The sequence below is a fragment of the Zeus faber genome, assembly GCF_960531495.2.
Source record: "Zeus faber genome assembly, chromosome: 9".
Lineage (NCBI taxonomy): Eukaryota > Metazoa > Chordata > Actinopteri > Zeiformes > Zeidae > Zeus > Zeus faber.
Window position 1 is genome coordinate 15739623 of NC_137197.1, and position 21533 is coordinate 15761155.

Genomic DNA, 21533 nt, shown 5'->3' on the forward strand with positions numbered 1-21533 from the left:
GGTGTGGCAAGGTTAAACCCAATCTAAAGCCCGCTTCACCTCCAAACGACATTAGACGTCCCCGGGACATATGATGAGACGCAGCCGACCTGAGGTGATTTGTTCCGTCCCGCTCGGAGCGCGGGACGGAACAAATCACCGTGATGGAAGCCACGGAGTGAAGGCTGACTGCACGTGTGCCGGTGAGAGTGGGAATCGCGTGTGATTTCTTTTTAATTGGGTGTTTATGTGCACATCTTTAAGTGAAATGCAAGTATGTGTGTGTGTGTACATTTGTGTGTGTTAGGGTAAATTGGCCGATCATTCTCATCCATCATAAAACATTTCCTAAATGAGTTGATACATATGTTCACCGAGAATGTTAAATAATTCATTGTAATATTAAAGTAAACAAATATTGTCCACTTAGTTGTTTTTAAATATGATATTATTACCGGTTACGGAAATTTGTTTTTTGATTAATTATTTTTATTTTTTTTGAAGCACAAAAAAAAATATTGATATAATATCACAGTTTAAAACAACTCAACGGGCCATATAATAGGGTTTGTGTACTTGAATATTTAAATGTATTATTTCACATTCTCTGTGACTATGTTGAATCGATGCCTTTCAGACATATTTTATGGTGGTTTCGTGAGAATGACCCAAAGGTGCTTTACAGCTACCGCAGAGCTATAAAAGCTGCATTATGTCACATTTGTCAACTATTATGACCATGAAATATAAAGATGTTTACAAGGCACAAATGTGCTGGTGAACGGCCCAGACCCACCCCAGAGAAGATCATTTAGTTCCTACTGGCCTCTTACTGTGAATGGAATGGCTAGACTTCTGTTATTGCCACTAATTACAGTCGAGGGTGTTAATAGGCGGAATTAAGAGGATTTAATGGGTGGATAGTGAAATAAATATAGTCCGAAGAGCTTTAGTACAGAGAGGAAACAATAAACTGGTATCTGGATATCTGTGTTGCTCTGCCCATCACCTGTGTGTGTGCCTGGTTGTCATCAGCGCCAACGCTGAAGCAAATGTCGATGGATGTCCATGGAGCTGTGGGGAGGTTGGTGAGAGGAGCTGACGCCGCAAAGACCACGTGGCGCATCTCAGAAGCCGCCGCTGGCGCCGCCGCTGATATGCGAGTTGATGGTTGTTAATGGAGGGATGCGCAATCAAATATTCATCTTTCTTCCCCCGAAGGCAGCACCAACTGGAGATCATCAGCTCCGACGACGGCCAAAGCGTGTCTTTTTCTTCCGCATCCATCTTTCCAATAGAGAGTCTAATAAATAACTCTCTCCGACGGTGTTGATGCTGGTGCCAGAGTGTGTGTGCGTGTGTGCGCGTGTGTGCGTGTGTGCGTGTGTGCGTGTGTGTGTGCGTGTGTGCACACGTGCGCGCGTTCCTTTGACACTAACATGGATGCATCCATCACACATCATGAAGACATGGAGGCGTTTTAATGGCAGCGCTGTCCGGTCGTGAGGGAGCACCGTGAATGAATAACACTCTGTATAAACTTGGCCCTCTTCTCTGTCTCTCTCTCTCTCTCTGTCTCTCTCTCTCTCTCTCTCTCTCTCTCTCTCTCTCTCTCTCCAGAGCCTTCCATTCACCGCCTGCCACACAGGCAACGACACGGCGGCCAAAAATGAAGAGTGAAAGGCCCACAAAACCAGCGAAAGCCCTGATTACCGACGGTTTGCGGCCCCAGGAATTTGACGGACACCTGGAAAGAATTCCAGTGGGTTGGGGGCGGTGGGGGGCGGTAGGGGGGGGGATGGCGGTGGGGAAGGGGGCGCAGGTGCGAGGACGGTGCAACGTGTCGTTAGTCAGATTCGTCAGGATCAGACTCGGATGGAGGCGAGAGGGAGGGACTGTGGGAGATTTGATTGAATGGGGGAGATCAAAAGAGATAAAAGTGACAGCGGGCATAATGCGAGAGGATGGGAAGGTGGAGATAAGACGGTGGCGATGGTGTGGAAAGCCATCAGCGTTTGGGGGGTGGGGGATGACGACAAGACGAATTACGCACGGCGAGTCATTGAAAGGCAAATGTGTTGGTGCATTGTGGGAGGCGGCGCGGCATTACCGGTGATATCTCGGCCATATTAAGACCTTAAACCGATTCCCCATAACTAAGTGGGATCACACAAGCGCCGGAACGTGTTGAAAATGTTCAATGGGACATTTTGTTTTCCTCAGCCGTCGGAAACCCTGCGAACCATCCAAACAGATACAACGGATGAATTACAACGTTTACGCTTAGTATGACAACTCCGACGCTGTGTTTAATAATCAAATTCTAACCATGGAAAGAACATACTGCCATGGTGCGTTTTTTTTTCGTACACCTTTAATCAAACTATTTCCGCGTTGACTTCCAGTGCCAAAATACAAACTAAAAGCGTGACCGGAGGCTTTTATCGTCAAAAAACAATCAAACCGGAGAAGACCGTAACCACAAAAATAGCTTTTGACACGACGGATCAGGATCCACAGTCAAACTGCTTCATTACAGCCCAGAATAGTGGCTGTGTATACTCCAAGGCATTAGTGAAACCTTCCAGGAGCCAAGAAAGCCATTAAGGCTGGAGGAAGGCGACTTAACGCTGAACAAGCAAAAATTCAAGCTCTTCGTTCAGCCACTTCTCCTGAAGCCGAATCGTCATGAAAAAACACGTCCGGTGATTATACCACGTTATTGCTCCTCGGACTAAGCGATAAACAACCTGCGATTTTGAGAACAGCAACACATTTCTTTGGTTATTCAGAGGGCGGGGAAGTGTCGGGTGTGCAGGTGAGCGGGGAGTTTTCCTCCTGTTGCTCCGGAGCCGCCTCCCTCATGCAATATTCATACGATGATGTATGAGTATTTCCTTACACATTACTTTTATTACACCGCTTACAGTCACCGGCGGGAAAACTCAAACCGGGCAATTTATAAATTGAGGAGGAGCAACAATCGCGGGGCCAAAAACCGAAAGGTGCTTGCGTTGGCTTGAAGGACGAGCTCATCAGCTCTAACGCTTCAACCGTGTCAGCGAAAGTACAGCAGGTTGTGTTAGACAGAGGGCAACAAAGAGCTGAATAAATGAAAAAACCTCCCATTTCAGCTCATATATCATTCTGCCGCCACGTGATTTATTATAAGTTCGAGAGCAAACTTTTTGTGTATGTTGGGCCCCAGGGGCGGGAAGTCAAGTGCCTCTGATGATCCAACGCAATTACAAAGTCAACATCTAAAATAACAATGGAAAGGCCCTTTCAAGAGATTCTGGGTGTAAAACTCTCCCCAGGAACTAGGAACCTTCGGAGGAACTTGGTGCGCTTCCACTGCAGGGACCAGGGTCCGAATCAAGTTCCGGGGACAAAGTCCCAGGAAGCAAAAAGTCCCTTGTTAGTACTTTTCAAAAGTCCAGGGACGTTGGGGGCGGGGCTTGCGGCGCAGAACATTTCTGATTGGTCAGTACTGCAGCATTTTATTTCAGACACCATTTGTAAAAATCGAATAGAAATGTTCTGTTTGTACAAAAAACGGAAAAAAGACGATTTTTTTAAAAATAAAAAACTAAACGAAAAAACAATCTATTGTTTGTATACACAGATGTGGACAAATTTGTTGGTACCCGTACAGCTCATTAAAATAAAACTTCATTCCTCCTGAAAAATGATGAAGCGTTAAAAGCAATTTTCTCATGTATACCTGCATACCTTTGGTATGTCATAGAGTAAAGCAAAGAAACTAAGAAAAGAGATAAATTCTTGCTAAAGAGATCAATTATATTCTAAAATGGCCTGGACAGATTTATTGGTACCCCTTAGAAAAGATTATAAGTAAGTTGATTAAAGTGATATTTCAAACTAACTGTTCTTTTAATTGGTATCACACGTCTCTTCAATCTTATAATCATCCAGCCTATTTAAATGGAGAAAAGGAGTCACTCTGCTGTTTGGTATCCTGGTGTGCACCACACTGAACATGAACCAGAGAAAGCAAAGGAGAGAGTTGTCTGAGGAGATCAGAAAGAAAATGATTGACAAGCAAAAGGTTAAGGCTATAAGACCATCTCCAAGCAGCTTGATGTTCCTGTGACTACAGTTGCAGTTATTGTTAAGAAGTTTAAGGTCCATGGGACTGTAGCCAACCTCCCTGGGCTCAGCCGCAATAGGAAAATCGACCCCAGATTGAATGGAAGGAGAGTGCGAGTGGTAGAAAAAAGTCAAGGACAACTTCCAAACAGATACAAGCTGAACTCCAAGGTCAAGGTACATCCGTGTCTGATCGCATCTGTCGCTTTTTGAGTGTCAGTGGCGACATGGAAGAAGACCCAGGAGGACTCTACTTTTGAAAGGAAAACATAAAAAAGCCAGACTGGGATTTGCTAAAATGCATATTGGCAAGCCACATTGCTTGGGAGAATGCCCTTTGGACAGATGAGTCAAAACTGGAGCTTTTTGGCAAATCACATCAGCTCTATGTTCACAGACGAAAAAATGACGCTCTCAAGGAAAAGAACACCATACCCACTGTGAAACATGGAGGAGGCTCGGTTATGTTTTGGGGCTGCTTTGCTGCGTCTGGCACGGGGTGCCTTGAATCTGTGCAGGGCACAATGAAATCTCAAGACTATCAAGGCATTCTGGAGCGAAACGTACTGCCCAGTGTCAGAAAGCTCTGTCTCAGTCACAGGTCAAGGGTCCTCCAACAGGATAATGACCCAAAACACACAGCTCAAAGCAGCCAACAATGGATAAGAACAAAACATGAACATGAACATGAACATGAACATGAACATGAAACATGCAGTCTGGAGACGGCACCCTTCAAGCCTGAGACAGCTGGAGCAGTTCAGGAGTGGGTCAAACTACCTGTTGACAGGTGAAAAAGTCTCATTGAGAGCCACAGAAATCGCTTGATTGCAGTGATTGCCTCGAAAGGTTGTGCAACAAAATATTAGGTTATGGGTCCCATCATTTTTGTCCAGGCCATTTTCAACCATAATTTATCTCTTTTCACAGTTTCTTTGCTTTACTCTATGACATACCAAAGGCATGCAGGTATACGTGAGAAAATTGCTTTTAATTTCATAAATCTTCAGGACGAATGAAGCATTGTTTCAATGAGCTGTAAGTGTACCAACAAATTTGTCCATGTCTCTCTTTTCTCTCTCTATATCTATCTATCTATCTATCTATCTATCTATCTATATATTTATATCTATTTCTATCTATATAGATATAGATATATATATGAACACACAAGTTGATGTGTGGTGTCTATAGTGTAGTGGCATTTTGCTCTCCCACACAGTAGACCCAGGTTCGATTCCCCGTGTGGGAACTCATGCTTTTCAATATGTTTCAAAATTGATAATAAAATCTTTCTTGTTACAGTGATTTTTTTCGACAGTAAATACAAGGACAGAAGAACAAAACGGATAAAGAAAGACAACCAAAGTGATATTCCACTTTATTACTTTGGTTGTCTTCCTTTAATCCATTTTATTCCTCTTGTGGGTGTATAGTCTTCTGCATTAGCGCCACCTGCTGCACTGGAGTGGAGCAGTTTGTTGTAGCCTCGCAGGCAGACATGACCCGTAAAAGCTTTTTACGTTTTGCTTTTAACTCACTTTTTCATAGGTCAGTGGAACTCATTTGCATATTCTTCATGGGTCTCCACACCGTGATGGAAACGGGTACTTTGGGTGGAAACGCGGCTTAAGTCACATTTCCTAGAGGCTTTTCCAGAGGCGGCCTCCTGAGGCCGGGAGCTCAGGCGGTAGAGTGGGGCATGTCGTAATCTGAAGGTTTCCGGTTTGATCCCTGGCTCCTGCTGCTGGGGTGCTGGAGTGTCCTTGAGCAAGACACTCAGCTCCTGATGTTCTGCATGATTGGAAGTCACTTTGGACAAAAGCATCTGCTAAATGATGATGTAAAGAAGATTATGGCCAAAAAACAGGACCACTTTTGGCCATCCTGATTCAGAACATTATGGGATTGTGATACCTTTGTACATCTACACACATGATATAAATTATAATAATAAATTTTATTATAATTATCAACTCTTTCTAAATCCTCCCGATCTGTGTTAATGCCACAAACACTGGTGAAGCCTTTTCAGATGTTTTAACTTGTCATCTGGACTTCTGTTCGCCTTTGGGGTATACCAAACTGCGACTCAAAATTGCAATATCTTGAGTCACGCACGCACACACACACACACACACACACACGCACACACACACACACACACACACACACACACACACACACACACACACACACACACACACACACACACACACACACACACACATACACACGCACCGACTTTGCCTTTGGTTCCATAGCGGACAATTAAAAGGAGGCCTCGCGCCTTGGAGAGAAGACACACAGCAGAAAACACGCAGCACGGATTTCTTAAAAAAAAATTTAAAAAAATATTTTTTCCCCCTTAAATTAAATGGGATAATCAGAGAGTGCAGTTTAATAGTGGGATTAAAACAAAGACGAGACATGAGCATTTCATTAACCGATCGTCAATTCCAGAGATATGTCACAGTGAGCTCAGAGGTGGATGGATCATTTACTGAACTGGCAGCAAGTACATGCCGTACTCACGGCCCTTTTTCAATCGGCGGTGTGCGTGCGTGCTCACATGCGCGTTCACGTGCGCTTTCACGTGCCCGTGGAGGAGCCACCTCTGATGAAGCCACAACAGCACAGGGAGAATGAATGGAAAGTGGCGCAAATGTATAAATAAAAAAATAAAGAAAATTCACAAAAACCTATTCTTAATGAGTCATTAATTAGATATGAGATGCAAATGATCTTCATAGCGCAATAAAAACGGCGTTCGCGGTGCCATAAAAGAAATGTTTTCACCCTCGTAAATTTCCATGATAGCAGCAGGAGGCCGGGGGTGGAAGCAGCGGTTTTATTTTCTAATTAAGCACATTTTCCCTGAGCTGGATTTGAGAATACACACGGAACTTAAAGACAAGTCCATAAAAGCCCTAAATCTGAGATAAAAGGTCACACGCCCTTTAATTTTTAGATGGTAGTAAGGGAAGATATTGACTGAAGTGCATAATAATGGTCTATTTAACATTTCCGATCATTAGGAATGACTTGTTTAAGCAGGTTTAATCAGTCCCTGAGCTGGGTCCCTGAACTTCTGAGTTCCGGGCTTCCAGCTAGTACACATATCCCACTCAGCTTTTTATTGGATATTTCTATTGTTCATTGTTTCTTCTTTGGTTTATTGTTCATTGTTCATAGTTCATTATGACACTGCAATTTCCCTCCAGGGATGAATAAAGTATCTATCCATCCATTTAAACCACAAACTCTTTCTCTCGCCGTTCCTTACCAGAGAAGTGAAGATATAAGTGTAATAGACCGACAGCATTCCCAGCTCTGATGCCTGTCGGGGGAGAAACACAAAGAGAGAAAGAGGAGGTGAGACAGAAAAATAAAATACAGGAGTAGAAGTAGAATTGATTGGAGGCAACCTGGGCTTTCCTCTACAGTGGAAGGATCAAATCCACATCTTGATAAGAGCAGACGCATCCTTATCTGACGACAGCTCTCAATAGAGCAATTAATTTCTGAGGTGTATTAGTATGCCGCTCTACGCCCAGCTGTACAATTTGATTAAATCAAAGTCACACCGAAGAGCGGTTGTGAAGGGCAGGGTGAACTTTTCATAGTTATATTTCATTAAAGTTATTAGTGAAAGAAAAAAAACCTCACTGGTTTGAAGCATTGTACACTTGTTGCTTCACATGTATTTAACACCATAATTTCCCTCCAGGGATGAATAAAGTATCCATCCATCCATCCATCTATCTATCTATCTATCCATCTATCTATCATCTATCCATCCATCTATCCATCCATCTATCCATCCATCTATCCATCCATCCATCTATCCATCCATCTATCCATCTATCTATCTATCTATCTATCTATCTATCTATCTATCTATCTATCTATCTATCTATCTATCTATCTATCGAGGTGTCTGGAATATTTGGGGTGAAGAGGGCTCTGGGGTCCCAAGAAAGAGCCCATTGTTAAATAGCCCATTGTATAATATAATTACTAACAGATGTTTCCAGGGGCCCTGTTAGGAAGGAAGTGCCAGGGGTCCTGGTGATAAGGGAAGTGGAATGTGCTTAAACGTATGTCAATCAGGCGCTGAACTGTGACCTATGGATTGGAACCAGATGTGCTACGTTATCTCTGTACAAGTATAAATGACACTCCCTAGTTCCATTCGGGAGAGACTGCATTGGCTCCCTTCTCTCCCAGACATCCATGGCAAGTCTGGTTTGATGCTGTTCTTACTTGTAATAAATGTAATATTATAATCAAGTCAGCATCAGCGGAGAGTCCTTTTTCATCAACACATCATCGACAACAAAGAAACGACACTATCTAACTATCTATCTATCTCTCAATCAACCCATCATTCCATCCACCGCCCATTACAACAATTTAATTAAAAGCAACAACCTTACTTTAAAGGGTTATATTTATGATACCTGTAGTAAAGAGCAGATCGTATAGTACAGTGCATATTATAGAATAATATAGTGCAGTGCATATTATAGAATAATACAGTGCGCTGCATATTATAGAATTATATAGTGAAGTGCATATTATAGAATAATAAAGTGCAGTGCATATTATAGAATAATATAATGCAGTGCATAGTATAAAATAATATAGTGCAGTTCATAGTATAGAATAATATAGTGTAGTTCATAGTATAATACAGTGCATAGTATAGAAAAATATAGTGCAGTGCATAGTATAGAATAATATAATACAGTGCATAGTATAGTATGGTATAGTATAGCTGTATACACTAGATGTTCACATGTTATAGTCAGATTTGCTTAACATGGTGCACTCAAATAAAAAGCGGCTCCTATAAATAAGATGTATTACTAATATAAGACGAATCTATCTTGCTTTGCATCTATGGAGCGTGGAAATTCTTTCCAGAAAAAAAAGTCCCCTGATGTTTGTAAAAAAAAAAAAAAATCAACTCTATTCACTCATCAATAACACCTTGAGTGGGTACACTTAGGCCTGGCTAGTTTATCATGGTGACGTGAGCTGGACGTACAGGTAGTGAGCAGAGTCAGCAACAGAAACAAATACATTCTTTTTTATATTTTGTCTGTTCTTTGTGTTGTATGCTCAATTCAGAGCCTCAGTAGCTTTTGTCAGCGGTGATTGCTACCCCACCGCCCTGCGCCCCCACCCGCAGCCAGAAGAACTAATGAAGCCATATTCAATCCCCAATCAAAATAATAAATCACTGTTTTCATTGCATTGTTTCGCCCCCCTCCTGCTTGTTGTTTCCCAGGCCCCCTGGTCAGAGTGCACGTGGATTTCCGTTGGTTCACACTGGGCTCAATATCCCCCCAAACCCTGGCTCTGCATGGCGGTGAACAACAGTGCAGGCCTGACTGCGAGAGATTACATTCAGAACGCCCAAAACCCAAGTTCAACTCATCTAAATGGGAAGGGTTTGGATAGATGAGACCTTTGTCTGACCGGGGTTTGATGCGAGATGAGATCGGGCAATTGCAAAGACTATGCCTGGTAATGACGTGGCCCCGTTCCATCCCCTTTGGTTGGGACGGCCATTGTTATCATCATAATGACTCGCAGCACTTGACCATATCATCAAATCTGAGACCGGCAACTCCGCTGGCACCGGACTAATATATCTGACACTCAGGCGCTCCTCAGGAGAGGAGAGGCTGCCAAGTTCCAGGCACATGCCACTGCTGGAGGTCTCCGAACAGCCAGTCAGGATGGAAATAGAACATAATAGGAGGGATGAAGAGGGTGGGGGTAAGGACAGAAGAATGGAAAGGGAGGTGTCAAGAAAGAAAGTGAAAGGGCAGGACGATCAAGGCCGAGCAGAAGCCAAAAAAAACGAAGCAAATGGAAGCGATTCGCTGTTGGAACTGAGAAAGATTGGAAGACTGAGAGGAGAGCTTGAACATAAACACACACAAAGACCGACAAAGAGATACAAGATGTGAGCAGCGAGCAAGGCATCAAAGAGAGAGAGAGAGAGAGAGAGAGAGAGAGAGAGAGCGAGAGAGAGAGAGAGAGAGAGAGAGAGAGAGAGAGAGAACGAGAGTTGCAACTGTGAACAGATGCCCATTGACGACAGCCACATGTTTGATTGAGGGGATGGAGATTGAGGCTGGTGTGTGTGTGTGTGTGTGTGTGTGTGTGTGTGTGTGTGTGTGTGTGTGTGTGTGTGTGTGTGTGTGTGTGTATGCGCGCGCGTGTACGCGTGTGTGAGAAAGAGAGAGAGTGAGAGAGAGAGAGAGAGAGAGAGAGAGAGAGAGCGAGAGAGACAGATGCTGAGATGAGTCGGAGGGAGTCAGAACTTGAGTTTGGAGTCAGAGGACGGACGAGAGGAGAACAAAGGAATGCCACAGAAAAACAGAAAAACAACATCTGCACTTAAAAAATATCTCAATCCCCTCTTCTCCTCCAAGTTATTACTGCCGCCGTTCGCACTGTATGTTCCGTCCATCGTCTGGTGGAAATAATGAGGTGTGTATTAATTACACCCAGGCCATATGCTGTCGCTGCCAGGCACCTTCAACGTCTCCATTCCCTTTATAGACGCTGAGTCCTTCATAAACCAATTATACCAAGTATATGAGCAATAGAACTGCTGACATGATATTAGTTATGTATCTATCTATCTATATATATATCTATATATATATACATATATATATAGATATAGATATATATGGATATTATATTATAATTATTATATAATATTAAATTATATAATTATAATAATTATTAAATTATTACAATTATTATATTATTATAAGTCAAAAGGTCTAAATATTGTTCCATGATGTTAGTTACCAGTGTGCGGAATTATCAGATATAGCAATTATATTGAAAAAAAAAAAGGTTCTATTTATAAAAATGAAATCATTATTGCATTATATTGTCTGATGGAACGATCTTGAGGAGAAAATAATGTGAAAAATCATCTTTGATCAAAATATTTGTCATGAAAGTCAATTTGAATGGGCAAATTGTTATTGTGTTGCTTTCAGAGTGTGCACACCATCTGCGATGGTTCTTTAATGCTCTGCAGACCAGGTCTGTGAGCCGCAGTGCAAACTTGTACGACTGGATAAACGTACGTTATTTGAGACTGTTTTGAGAGCGATCTATGAAAATATGCCGTGTGAAACCCTAGATTACACTCTTTAATGGACCTATCATTTCAGAGGCAGCGGCAGATTGATAATGGGGTGAGTAAATATTACTTCACGAAATTCAATTTGTGCCCATTATGGCTATTATATTGCGGAGAAAAAAAAGATTAATGAATGCCAATTAACTTCATTTATAAGTTTCCCTCTCCTAATCTAGAGGTGTCCGCTCGAGTGCAGCGGGTGCAATTTGTCCGATAAGATTGCGTCATCTCAGCTTTTAATTTTCGAACGAGTTAGTCATGCGGTCTTTTACACCCTTGTACTTTATATGCGAAGCTCGGTTGCCAAAAACACTTCATGGCTTCACCTCGTACTTAACTGGCTATTCAGAAGTCCAAACGGATTATGGCAGTGCGTTTCATTATTTATGTGTTGTGTACATTATTCGCCGTGCGCGCGCCGAGCATTTGCAGGTTGCATCTCTGCAGGATCCGAACTGAAGGAACATCCCAACGGTAGAAGATGCACTTTCCCCGCATCTCGCCACCGGCATTCCAACCGTTAATGTATTTCCATAGACGTATGTGACAGCATTTGCATGGATTTGCATCGAAGCCCGACGAGGAGATGCTTCAAATGCAATTTTACGATGCAAAAGAATAAAGAAATAAAAATGAAAAAAAAATGGCGGCCGCAACGTAAACAGACTCACCCTTTCCAGAATGATGTGTGACATGGTGGCGTTGGCGTCGACGATAATGGTGGCGGTCTTGTCGTCGCGTATTTCCTTCAGCAGAGGGGTTGGGTCCTGGCTGTCGTCAAGCATACGCACCGACAACGTCTCCTTGGAGATTAGAAACTGCCTAAGGAGCCGCTCCAGGTTCAATAAGCCTGTTGGCAACACACACACACACACACACACACACATACACACACACACACACACACACACACACACACACACACGCACACACACAGACATACATTGATGGGTTAGTTGCATTCATGGAGAAACTGTCACAAATGGACTAAAGCTTTACTTTCATACAAGACTGAAAAGTGAATGAAAATCCAGGTTTGGGTTGAGGGATTAATGGAATTTGGATCAATGTGCATATCCCGCAGAGCGCAAATCACCCCCTCGGCGAAGAAAAAAAAAAAGCTCTTAGAATTCTCTTAGGCAACAAATCCCGAGTGTTGACGTGAGCGACACGGCACAATCCGGCACCGCAAACAATCACAGCCCCGTTTCTATTTATGAGCTACCGTTCTGCATTCCCAACTCCATTCAAACTCACAAAAGCGCTCCGTGCCCGAGTGACTCTATTCATAAATCACCGATTTCATGACGGCGGCACCTTGCGAGGGGGGGTGGGGTGAGCGCATCTTGACCTTCTGCGCTGAAGCAACGCAGGGATGGGCACACTCTCCGGCGCCCTCTGAACCCGCTACACCCAAAGACAAACCCATCCGTCAAGTCCGTCCATGACGTGACGATCGCTGGCCCGACTCCACGATGGAGGCGAGTGCAGAAGGTTCACGGCCCTGGCAGCCTGGCACTCCCGAGAAACCCGCCCCGGAGATATAAACGCTCTGCAGCCCGGAGAGAAGGTCGGGTGGAGGCTTCAGGAGAGACAAACCCGACCTCAAGCCGCCCCGTCCCGGAACGGAACGGCTCCTCTGGGGCCAGGGCCGACGCACGCACTAAAAGCAAATTTGACGCCCGATTTATGATGTGGAATTTACTAAAATGCACCTGTTGTTTGCGATGGCCGGCCACGCTCGAACACCTCTGAAACGCCTCGACGTGTCGGTGCCGAAAATCTTTTCCGATATTCTACAGCCGTCCAGAAGCAGTCAAACATGATCGGATTACCTGTATTTCACATTATATATATCATGTTTGTTCTTCATTCCCCCCTTGTTGCTGCCATTAAGTGAAATATATCAATCAAAAAATGCTTTCTATTGGATTTAAATACACAGATTGTGGGAACGAGACTGAGACTGAGAACGGTGATCTGATGAAATGTATACAGTATGTATAGTGTATATAGTATAAATAGTATATATAGTGTATATAGTATAGTGTATACAGTATATATAGTGTATATAATGTATATAGTATATAAAGTGTATATAGTATATATAGTATATATAGTGTATATATTATAGTGTATACAGTGTATACAGTGTATATAGTGCATATAGTATATATAGTGTATATAGTATATATATAGTATACAGTGTATATAGTGTATATAGTATATATAGTGTATACAGTGTATATAGTATATATGGTGTCTATAGTATACTGTATATAGTATATATAGTGTATATAGAGTATATATTGTTTATAGTGTATATAGTGTATGTAGTATATATTGTATTTAAAGGGTGATGAGATGCTTGACGCTGAGACGCTGTGGTGTTGTTCGCAGTGTACAATACAGACTGGTCAGAGAGCTGGTCCTAAGTCCCAACGGTCGTTAAACAGGTAGGTCTGCAATCACTTGTCCGTTTACATCCGAAAGACTGAATTCCAGTCTTTTAAGACCATTCTTAGAAAATGTTTGTGAATAATGAATCCATTACAGCAAAGCAATTGAAGTGATTACATTTAATAACAGTTAATGAAAGACAATTAAACAATGAGGCATGTTTCAACAGCGTTTCTGGTATCCCCTCCCATGTTAATAGACTGCAGCATTTGACTCCTGTGAGGTAATTTGCTCTGATTATATAGTTTAATCAACCTGCTACACAGGAGCACTTTAGTCATTTTGTATCTACAGTATATGTTCTTAGATCCTCCAAGGTGACGGAGATAAGTTTTAGTTTTGTCGCTTTGGTGGTAATTATGTATGTAGAGAGATAGAGAGTCAGCGCAAGTTTCAGTGACCTGAGGGAGCGCAAAATTGCAAGAGCAGGGCCTCTTGGAGGTAGGCAGGTTAAGAACCGCAGATCTAACAGTGCCTGAGTCTTCACCTTCCAATTTCATTAAGTATCATTTTCTCCTAAAATACACATTCAAGCGGAATTTCAAGCTAAAATGAGCTTGAAATTTCCAGCTACTTCGGTGTACTATGCACAGCAGTTATCTTGTTGAATATTTTTAGCACATATATCAGCGCCAGCTGCTCAGTCATCGCTGCTGTCAAGTCTTACAGGTTTAACTTTCATTCATGCACTCTGTGCTGTCTGCCTGTTGGCAGCATGTCTGCTTTTTTGTCTCACCGTCTGTTTTTTTATTTGGTTATCTGTTTGGGTCAGTCTCATCTTTATAACGCACAATCACTGTGACGAGATTGAGATAAGCTCAGATAAACTACAGCTGCTTTCACACATGCACTCCAACCCGGAAATTGTCCAGACATCACCCGGAGGAGCTGTATGGACATTACCTAGACTGAAGCCAGCCAGCACCTAAGTCTGCTTAATGTACAATTGAGCGTTATGTTGAAACAGAGCAGGTAATTGTCTGGATCATTCACAGCGGGCCAATGGCTGTGTCGCATTTTGATGACGTCTCTATCATGCCCCAATAATTTACCTTTGTGCGGATCTTCGTGCACGGAGCATAGCCTCTTCGTACTCCTTTCTGCTTTCCTTTATGTTCCTTTCCACGGCTCCACTCCAAATACATAAAGTATCAACGCCAAAAAAAATTAATCAGGAGCATCGTCCGCCATCTTGGCTGTGCTAAAACTCCCCGGCGTCATTGCCTCGCCTCCTGCATCTTGCTCCGCCCCTCGTCTAAACCAAACTGAGTATTTCCAGGTCAGTAAACGCGTCTCGGTTGTGTGCTACATGTGTGAAAGGTTAACTCCGGAAAATTTCCAGACCTGTTTATCAGGTCTGGAAATCCAGTTTCCAGTTTCCAGTTCATGTGTGAAAGCCGCTTACATTTACTGTACTCCATCTCTACAGTGTGTCTCTGTGCAAGTCATCAGAGTGGTGCTCTCAGAGAAGGGGGTTTCACTTTTCACTGACACCGTCATGAAGATTTTTACGAGTGTGTACAATTTTGTGCTTTTTGTTTTTGTGTATGTGTGTGTGTGTGTGTGTGTGTGTGTGAGAGTGAGAGCGCCCTTTCCCTTATTGGTATGGGGAACAAACAACTCTGGGTTTTCTCAGGCACACAGATAAAGGTAGCCTGCCACTCAAGCTGGGAAAGCATTCATTTACCTTTCAAACACTGTCACCTCCCAGGGGGCCGCCCGCACCCACACACCCACACACACACACACACACACACACACACACACACACACACACACACACACACACACACACACACAAACACACTCTCTCGCTCTCTCTCTCTCCTTTGCATACTACCAAAAATCCCCACAGCAATATCAGTACCACACAGCGGTAACCCACTCACACGACAAAACATTGAAAATTTCTTCAGACTTTGTTTACAGAAATAACACTTATTTACACAACACCACATATTACTGAAATGGCAAGGTAGGGAAACCAAAAACCATCAATATCAGCCATGTATTACACAACACAAAAAAAATATATAAACACACCGGGTGTGTAAATGTTGTGCTGTTCAGTGGCTGTGCGAGTTCAACAGAGTAGGGAGACGACGAGACGGTTGCAAACACGAATTCTGACGAATTCTGAATATGTTGTTGGTTTTTTTAAAGCGCCTGTAACAGGGCAGGAGACGACACTCCACTTCTCCTCCAGTCCAACCATCGTCCCCATTATCACCCTGTTATCACCTCCACCGTCATCAGCGTCGGCATGACGGCGTTAGCCACTCGCACATCCTCATCCCCACAGCCCTCATCAAGCTCAATGTCAAAGCGCCATCATCACGACATTAAAACAGAGGTGCTAAAAATTCATCGCCGTCCTTATGTCACCGCTGTCATATAATTCACCCTCGCTGTCCCTGAAATGCATTCACAATGTAGTGTTCCACCCATATCACTGTGTTAAAAATAAACTCACTTGATCAATCATCATGTAACATTAATCATACGCACTCTACCCTAATTTTCATTGTGACCCCTTCACACTAACACCCTCCTCCAGCACACACACACACACACACACACACACACACACACACACACACACACACACACACACACACACACACACACACACACACACACACACACACACACACACACACACACACACACACACACACACACACACACACACACCCTTCTCAGCCACTCATTTCAGGTCTTGGGGTTCCGGCAGCCACAGTGTTCGCTTGATTATCTCTGATTACAACTTACTGATGGAATTATCAGGTGAAGTGCAGATCGTTGACACAAGACAGTTATTGTGCTGGAGAGAGAAAGGAGACGAGGGCTGGAGATAGAGGCTGAGCCCCCGCCTTGAAGCTACGTCGCAACCATGGAAGGAAGGAACGTGGCGCTTCGGGAAACTACTCATTGGATGGATCACGGATTATTACATGAGCTGAGTGGTGACGACGAGCCGATCGTGTTTTCATACATGGAGAAGACACAGTAGCGTCGGTAGTTGAAGCCTTGGCTGCGCTTACCGGCGATAACCCTGCACATTCACACAGAGGCGCACATGCGAAGTCTGTATTTCGAGGAGAAAGGACGCGCAATTACCAATTTTGTGGGGTGTGACGGAAAAGATATGTAAGGAGTAGTGTAATGAATTACTGTTGGCAGGGCGTAAAGAGTAAAGTAATAATATTACTTTTCAAAAGAGTAATGAGCAATAAATTAAGTCTTTTGAGTAATGAGCCCAACACTCTTAATAATATCTGATATAAATTTTATCCAGTCTGAGATTGAAACTGAGCCCTAGGAAGCATGGACAGCAGATTACCACTACAGCATATTACGCCTATATAATTCCCTAGTGGTTTGCAACGGTAATGCATGAGAGCCACAAGTCATTGGCAAAATGTACGTTTTTAATGAATAAAGAATTTATGAAAAAAACAAAACAAAACTGCAGGTTTCATTGCATTTTTCAAAATGTTTAAAAATGAACGCATTACCACCGTGACAAACCAACAGATGGCAACTTACGGAACGTATGGCCGTGAGTGGGAAAAGATTGGTAATGGCTGCCTCTGAAGAAGATAAATTTGATGGGGCAAGCTGAATCGCTTTAAGCGTGATGTAGTGCAAACCTACAAGGGAAGCGGTGGAAGGTTTCTCTTTTCACTCGGTGCAACGGAGCGGTGCGGTGAATAAACCGGCTTCGCTCCCCAACCACAAAAACGGCATCTGTTGGAGGTGTCGGGCGGAGGCCTGCGCTTAGCTCCCGATAACTTTCAAAGCTTTTTTTGTCCTTCCCGGCCTCCTGGCGGGCTGGGAAGGAGGGGGCTAATGAAAGCCCCGCCTCCAAGATCGCCGCAGCACCCCTGGCTTCAGGAGCGCGTTGCCTTTATGCACGCGGTTCCCTATGCAGGCAATCCGCAGCGCCCGTCGTTGTTTTATCATTCGTGTCTTTATCCACATGTTTGCCTGTCGTATCTTTCACCCTCCAAACGTGGGATGTACACAACCTCAAAGCCAGCGAGGCGGGTGGCGTTCTGGTTGTACGGCCAGAGTTACAGGGGTACCGCGCTGTTACGCTCAGTGCCATCGATAGGGGATGTTAGCAAGATTAATGTCCGTCCTGGTATGGTCGCTGCCTTTGGGCACGGCTCCACCTCCACTCCTGCCTCCGCAGCCCCAAAATATTCATGAATCGGCCACGCTCTATTAGGCTGTCAGCGACCTGCGTGATTAATGGGGCCGGCACATGCCGATGAGTCGCCGACCAGTCAACTGAGAGCTGACGCAGAGGGGATGCTGCTGCGAAATCGGGGACTTTTATACACACACACACACACACGCACACACACACACACACACACACACACACACACACACACACACACACACACACACACACACACACACACACACACACACACACACACACACACACACACACACACACACACACATGCACGCACAAAAACAATACATTCAATACAACCACATAGAAATTAAATTCCTTTACACACCTTCTCACACAAAAACACACAAGTACACAAGTACACACACGCACACACACACACGCCCACACACATACACACACACAAATAGACACATCACACACAAAATACGAACACATACACACACACACACACAAGATACAAACACACACACAAGATATGAACACACACTCACACACACATACATTTATTGATAAATCACACACAAACACATAAAGGCATTCACATACAATGTACATTATTTTACATACCTCACAAAAACACACAAGCAGACACAGATACACATCTATATTTTAGTACATACAATTCAGGTTCAATCTCTCACACACAGACACAGACACACAGACACACACACACACACACACACACACACACACACACACACACACACACACACACACACACACACACACACACACACACACACACACACACACACACACACACACACACACACACACACACAATTAATTCAATAAAATCACATAGAAATTAAATTCCTTTACACACCTTCTCACAAAAAACACACAAGTACACAAGTACACACACACACACACACACACACACACACACAAACACACACACACACACACACACAAATAGACACACCACACACAAAATACGAACAAACACCCACACACACACACACCGGGCACGTTGCCATTATAAAAAGGGATCTGTGCAGGTTCAGAGGTGACGATCACCTCAGAAATGTCATTTCCTCGTCTGGCTTTCCTCCACCTGGTTGTTGTAGTTCCAGGACGGTTTCCCAACATCCTCAGTCCTCCAACATACTGATTTCAAACTGTTTCTTAACGGCTTCTCTTCCCTCCCTTCCATTGTTCTCCGTTCCCCTTTGTTTTATTTAATTTCTTCCTCTCTTATTTCATCGCCTCTGACTCCGGGCCGACTGACACACACAGACGACTGGAGGAAATGAAACAGAACAGAAAATATCAAATACAGCTCCTCTTCTCCAGCCTCGCGGATTCTTTTCAGAGACCGGGATCCCTAAAAAGTTTTGCCCCCACCCCTCCCCCCGCCACTGGTTTATTGCTCAGGTCTCTGTGGGATAAATGTCACAGCAGAGGCATCTGAGAGACTGACAGGCGAAGCTTCACCTGAGACAGGAAGCGCTAATGATGTGTTTCTGACCCCCGCAGTTATTATTACTGAGTTGTGCTCGAAATGGGTCGGGATCATTTTGCGATTTTAATCTATTTATTTATGCCAGAAATATTTCAGATTTGATGGAATAATGTAATTTGTTTTTCAACAGTTTCAACAGTTGTGTGTTTTAATTATCATCATCATTATATCATTATTATTATCATTATTATTATTATTATTATTATTATTGTTATTGTTATTGTTATTATTATTAGTATTATTAGTATTATTATTAGTATTATTATTATTATCTCTTTTTAAATTGTCGTATTAAAAGTAAAACTGATACCCAGTAGACTTTATAATACGGCTTAAACAATTAATGATAAATAATATGTAACTAAATAATAAACTCAAAAAAATCTATAAATGACTAAATAAATAGTATTGGTAGTGCAAATAATACTTAAATAAATGTTATTTCTTATTGCATTTGTGACTTTTGTGACTATGTTTCCACCACAGAGTGCTTTAAAATGAATTAAAAGCTGTAAACGGAGAAGGACTCGTAGGGAGGTTGAAAGGCAAAAGAACAGACGCGTCTTGGAGCCACCTGGTAAAAAAATCTGCTGCCTCTTCCTTTTCCTTCGCTCTCTAGGAGGAGGTGCGACGTGTGGTCACAGTGACTTTGTCCAGGAGTTCGTAATTACTGCTCACGAGAGCACGAGAGGGCGGGAACAAGGCGTGGTGTGATCTGCTGTGCAATTATTAAACGGAAAAAAAAAAAAAAAAAAGAAAAGAGAAGACTTCTCGGGGAGGCAGGGGTTTCTCATTGTTATTTGAAGGGTATCCATCCAAACAGAAGCTGAGCAGCAACAATGGAATAAAGCTGCAACCACACGCTGATTCATTTTTTCACATTCCGTCTTTTTTGCATTGTATAAATTCAGACGTTGTCATCAGCAGTCGGCGTTTGAAGATAAGGATGTTTGCATAAGGGCCTCACACCGTTATTAAAGATGGGGGCGGCAGGCTAATTGATGGGGTCAGTGACAAGCCAAGTCCTTGCTGTGTTATCGCCGAAAGATTGTAGTGATGATGACTTTGAACAGATGGTAAATGAATGAACATATTTTACTTCCAGGATTTACAGTAGGGAACGGGGCTCCACTGTGGAGCTCAGCATCTGGTTCATACTGCTGGTATGCACTTATATCCTTACCTACAGAAGTAGATGGAGCGCTGCAGGTAGGAAGTATTCCTCCATAACCCGCGGGCAGCGGTGGAAGAAGTACTCAGACTTTTCGCTGGGCTAAAAGTACTAACACCCTGACACAAAAGTACTCAAGTAAAAGTGAAAGTACTACCTTGGCATTCCTGCTTGTGAAAAAGTATATAAGTACTTGCTTGTACATGTACTAAAGTATTAAGTAAGTAAAAGTACTTGTCATATCCTGATATAACAGAGCCTACTGTATAATACAGCATAAAGAGATATAAAGAGCAGACCCTGATTATAATGCACACCAAAAAAAGTATACTGTATAGCTTGTAAATTTCCTAATAAAAACCGATATAAATATGAATCCAGATTTTTTTTTGTTCTAAATATATATATATATATATATATATATATATATATATATATATATATATATATATTTATATATATATATATATATGATATTTGTCATGTACTCACAGTCGTCCTGGGCGCAGATGAGGCAGGCGGTGGTGCTGTTGAAGAAGGTGAGGAGGCCGGCGACGGCCAGGCTGATGTCAGTGTTGGTGGGTCGCAGGTCCAGGGTGGTGAACCGGGGGAACTGGACCTTCAGGATGTCCTCCGGGGCCACCTTCACGTAGGGGACCTAAATAATCAAACAACCACACAAAAACCGCTATGCGTTTATTACACTGCAATAGATTGGTTCATCCGTTGAGTCGGGGGCGAGGCTTCCTATAGGCGACATAGGCTCAAGGGCGGCGCCAAAACTGCGCCCAGAAACAATAGAAACTCACGAGAGATCATCACAGTCTGGATTCAAACCCTGGACCCCGCAGGCATTTCGTCTATATATATTATGCACGCTTATCTGGTTGAGCCACCAGGACGCAGTGTGTGCCTCGCCCCACGGCGCGCCGTCCATGGGGCGCCCGTGCTC

General features: G+C 43.2%; 1 protein-coding gene across 2 annotated transcripts in view; it reads right to left on the reverse strand.

Annotated features, from left to right (window-relative positions):
- Positions 1-21533, reverse strand: part of grik4 (glutamate receptor, ionotropic, kainate 4) — a gene marked incomplete at both ends in the record, with an annotated part of 156478 nt that overhangs the window by 82921 nt on the left and 52024 nt on the right. For both annotated transcript variants that reach the window (XM_080007177.1, XM_080007176.1), the window contains 3 exons: positions 7376-7429; positions 11944-12122; positions 21074-21239. In XM_080007177.1, coding sequence (XP_079863303.1) covers positions 7376-7429; positions 11944-12122; positions 21074-21239 — 399 coding nt within the window. The remainder of the gene's footprint in view (positions 1-7375; positions 7430-11943; positions 12123-21073; positions 21240-21533) is intronic.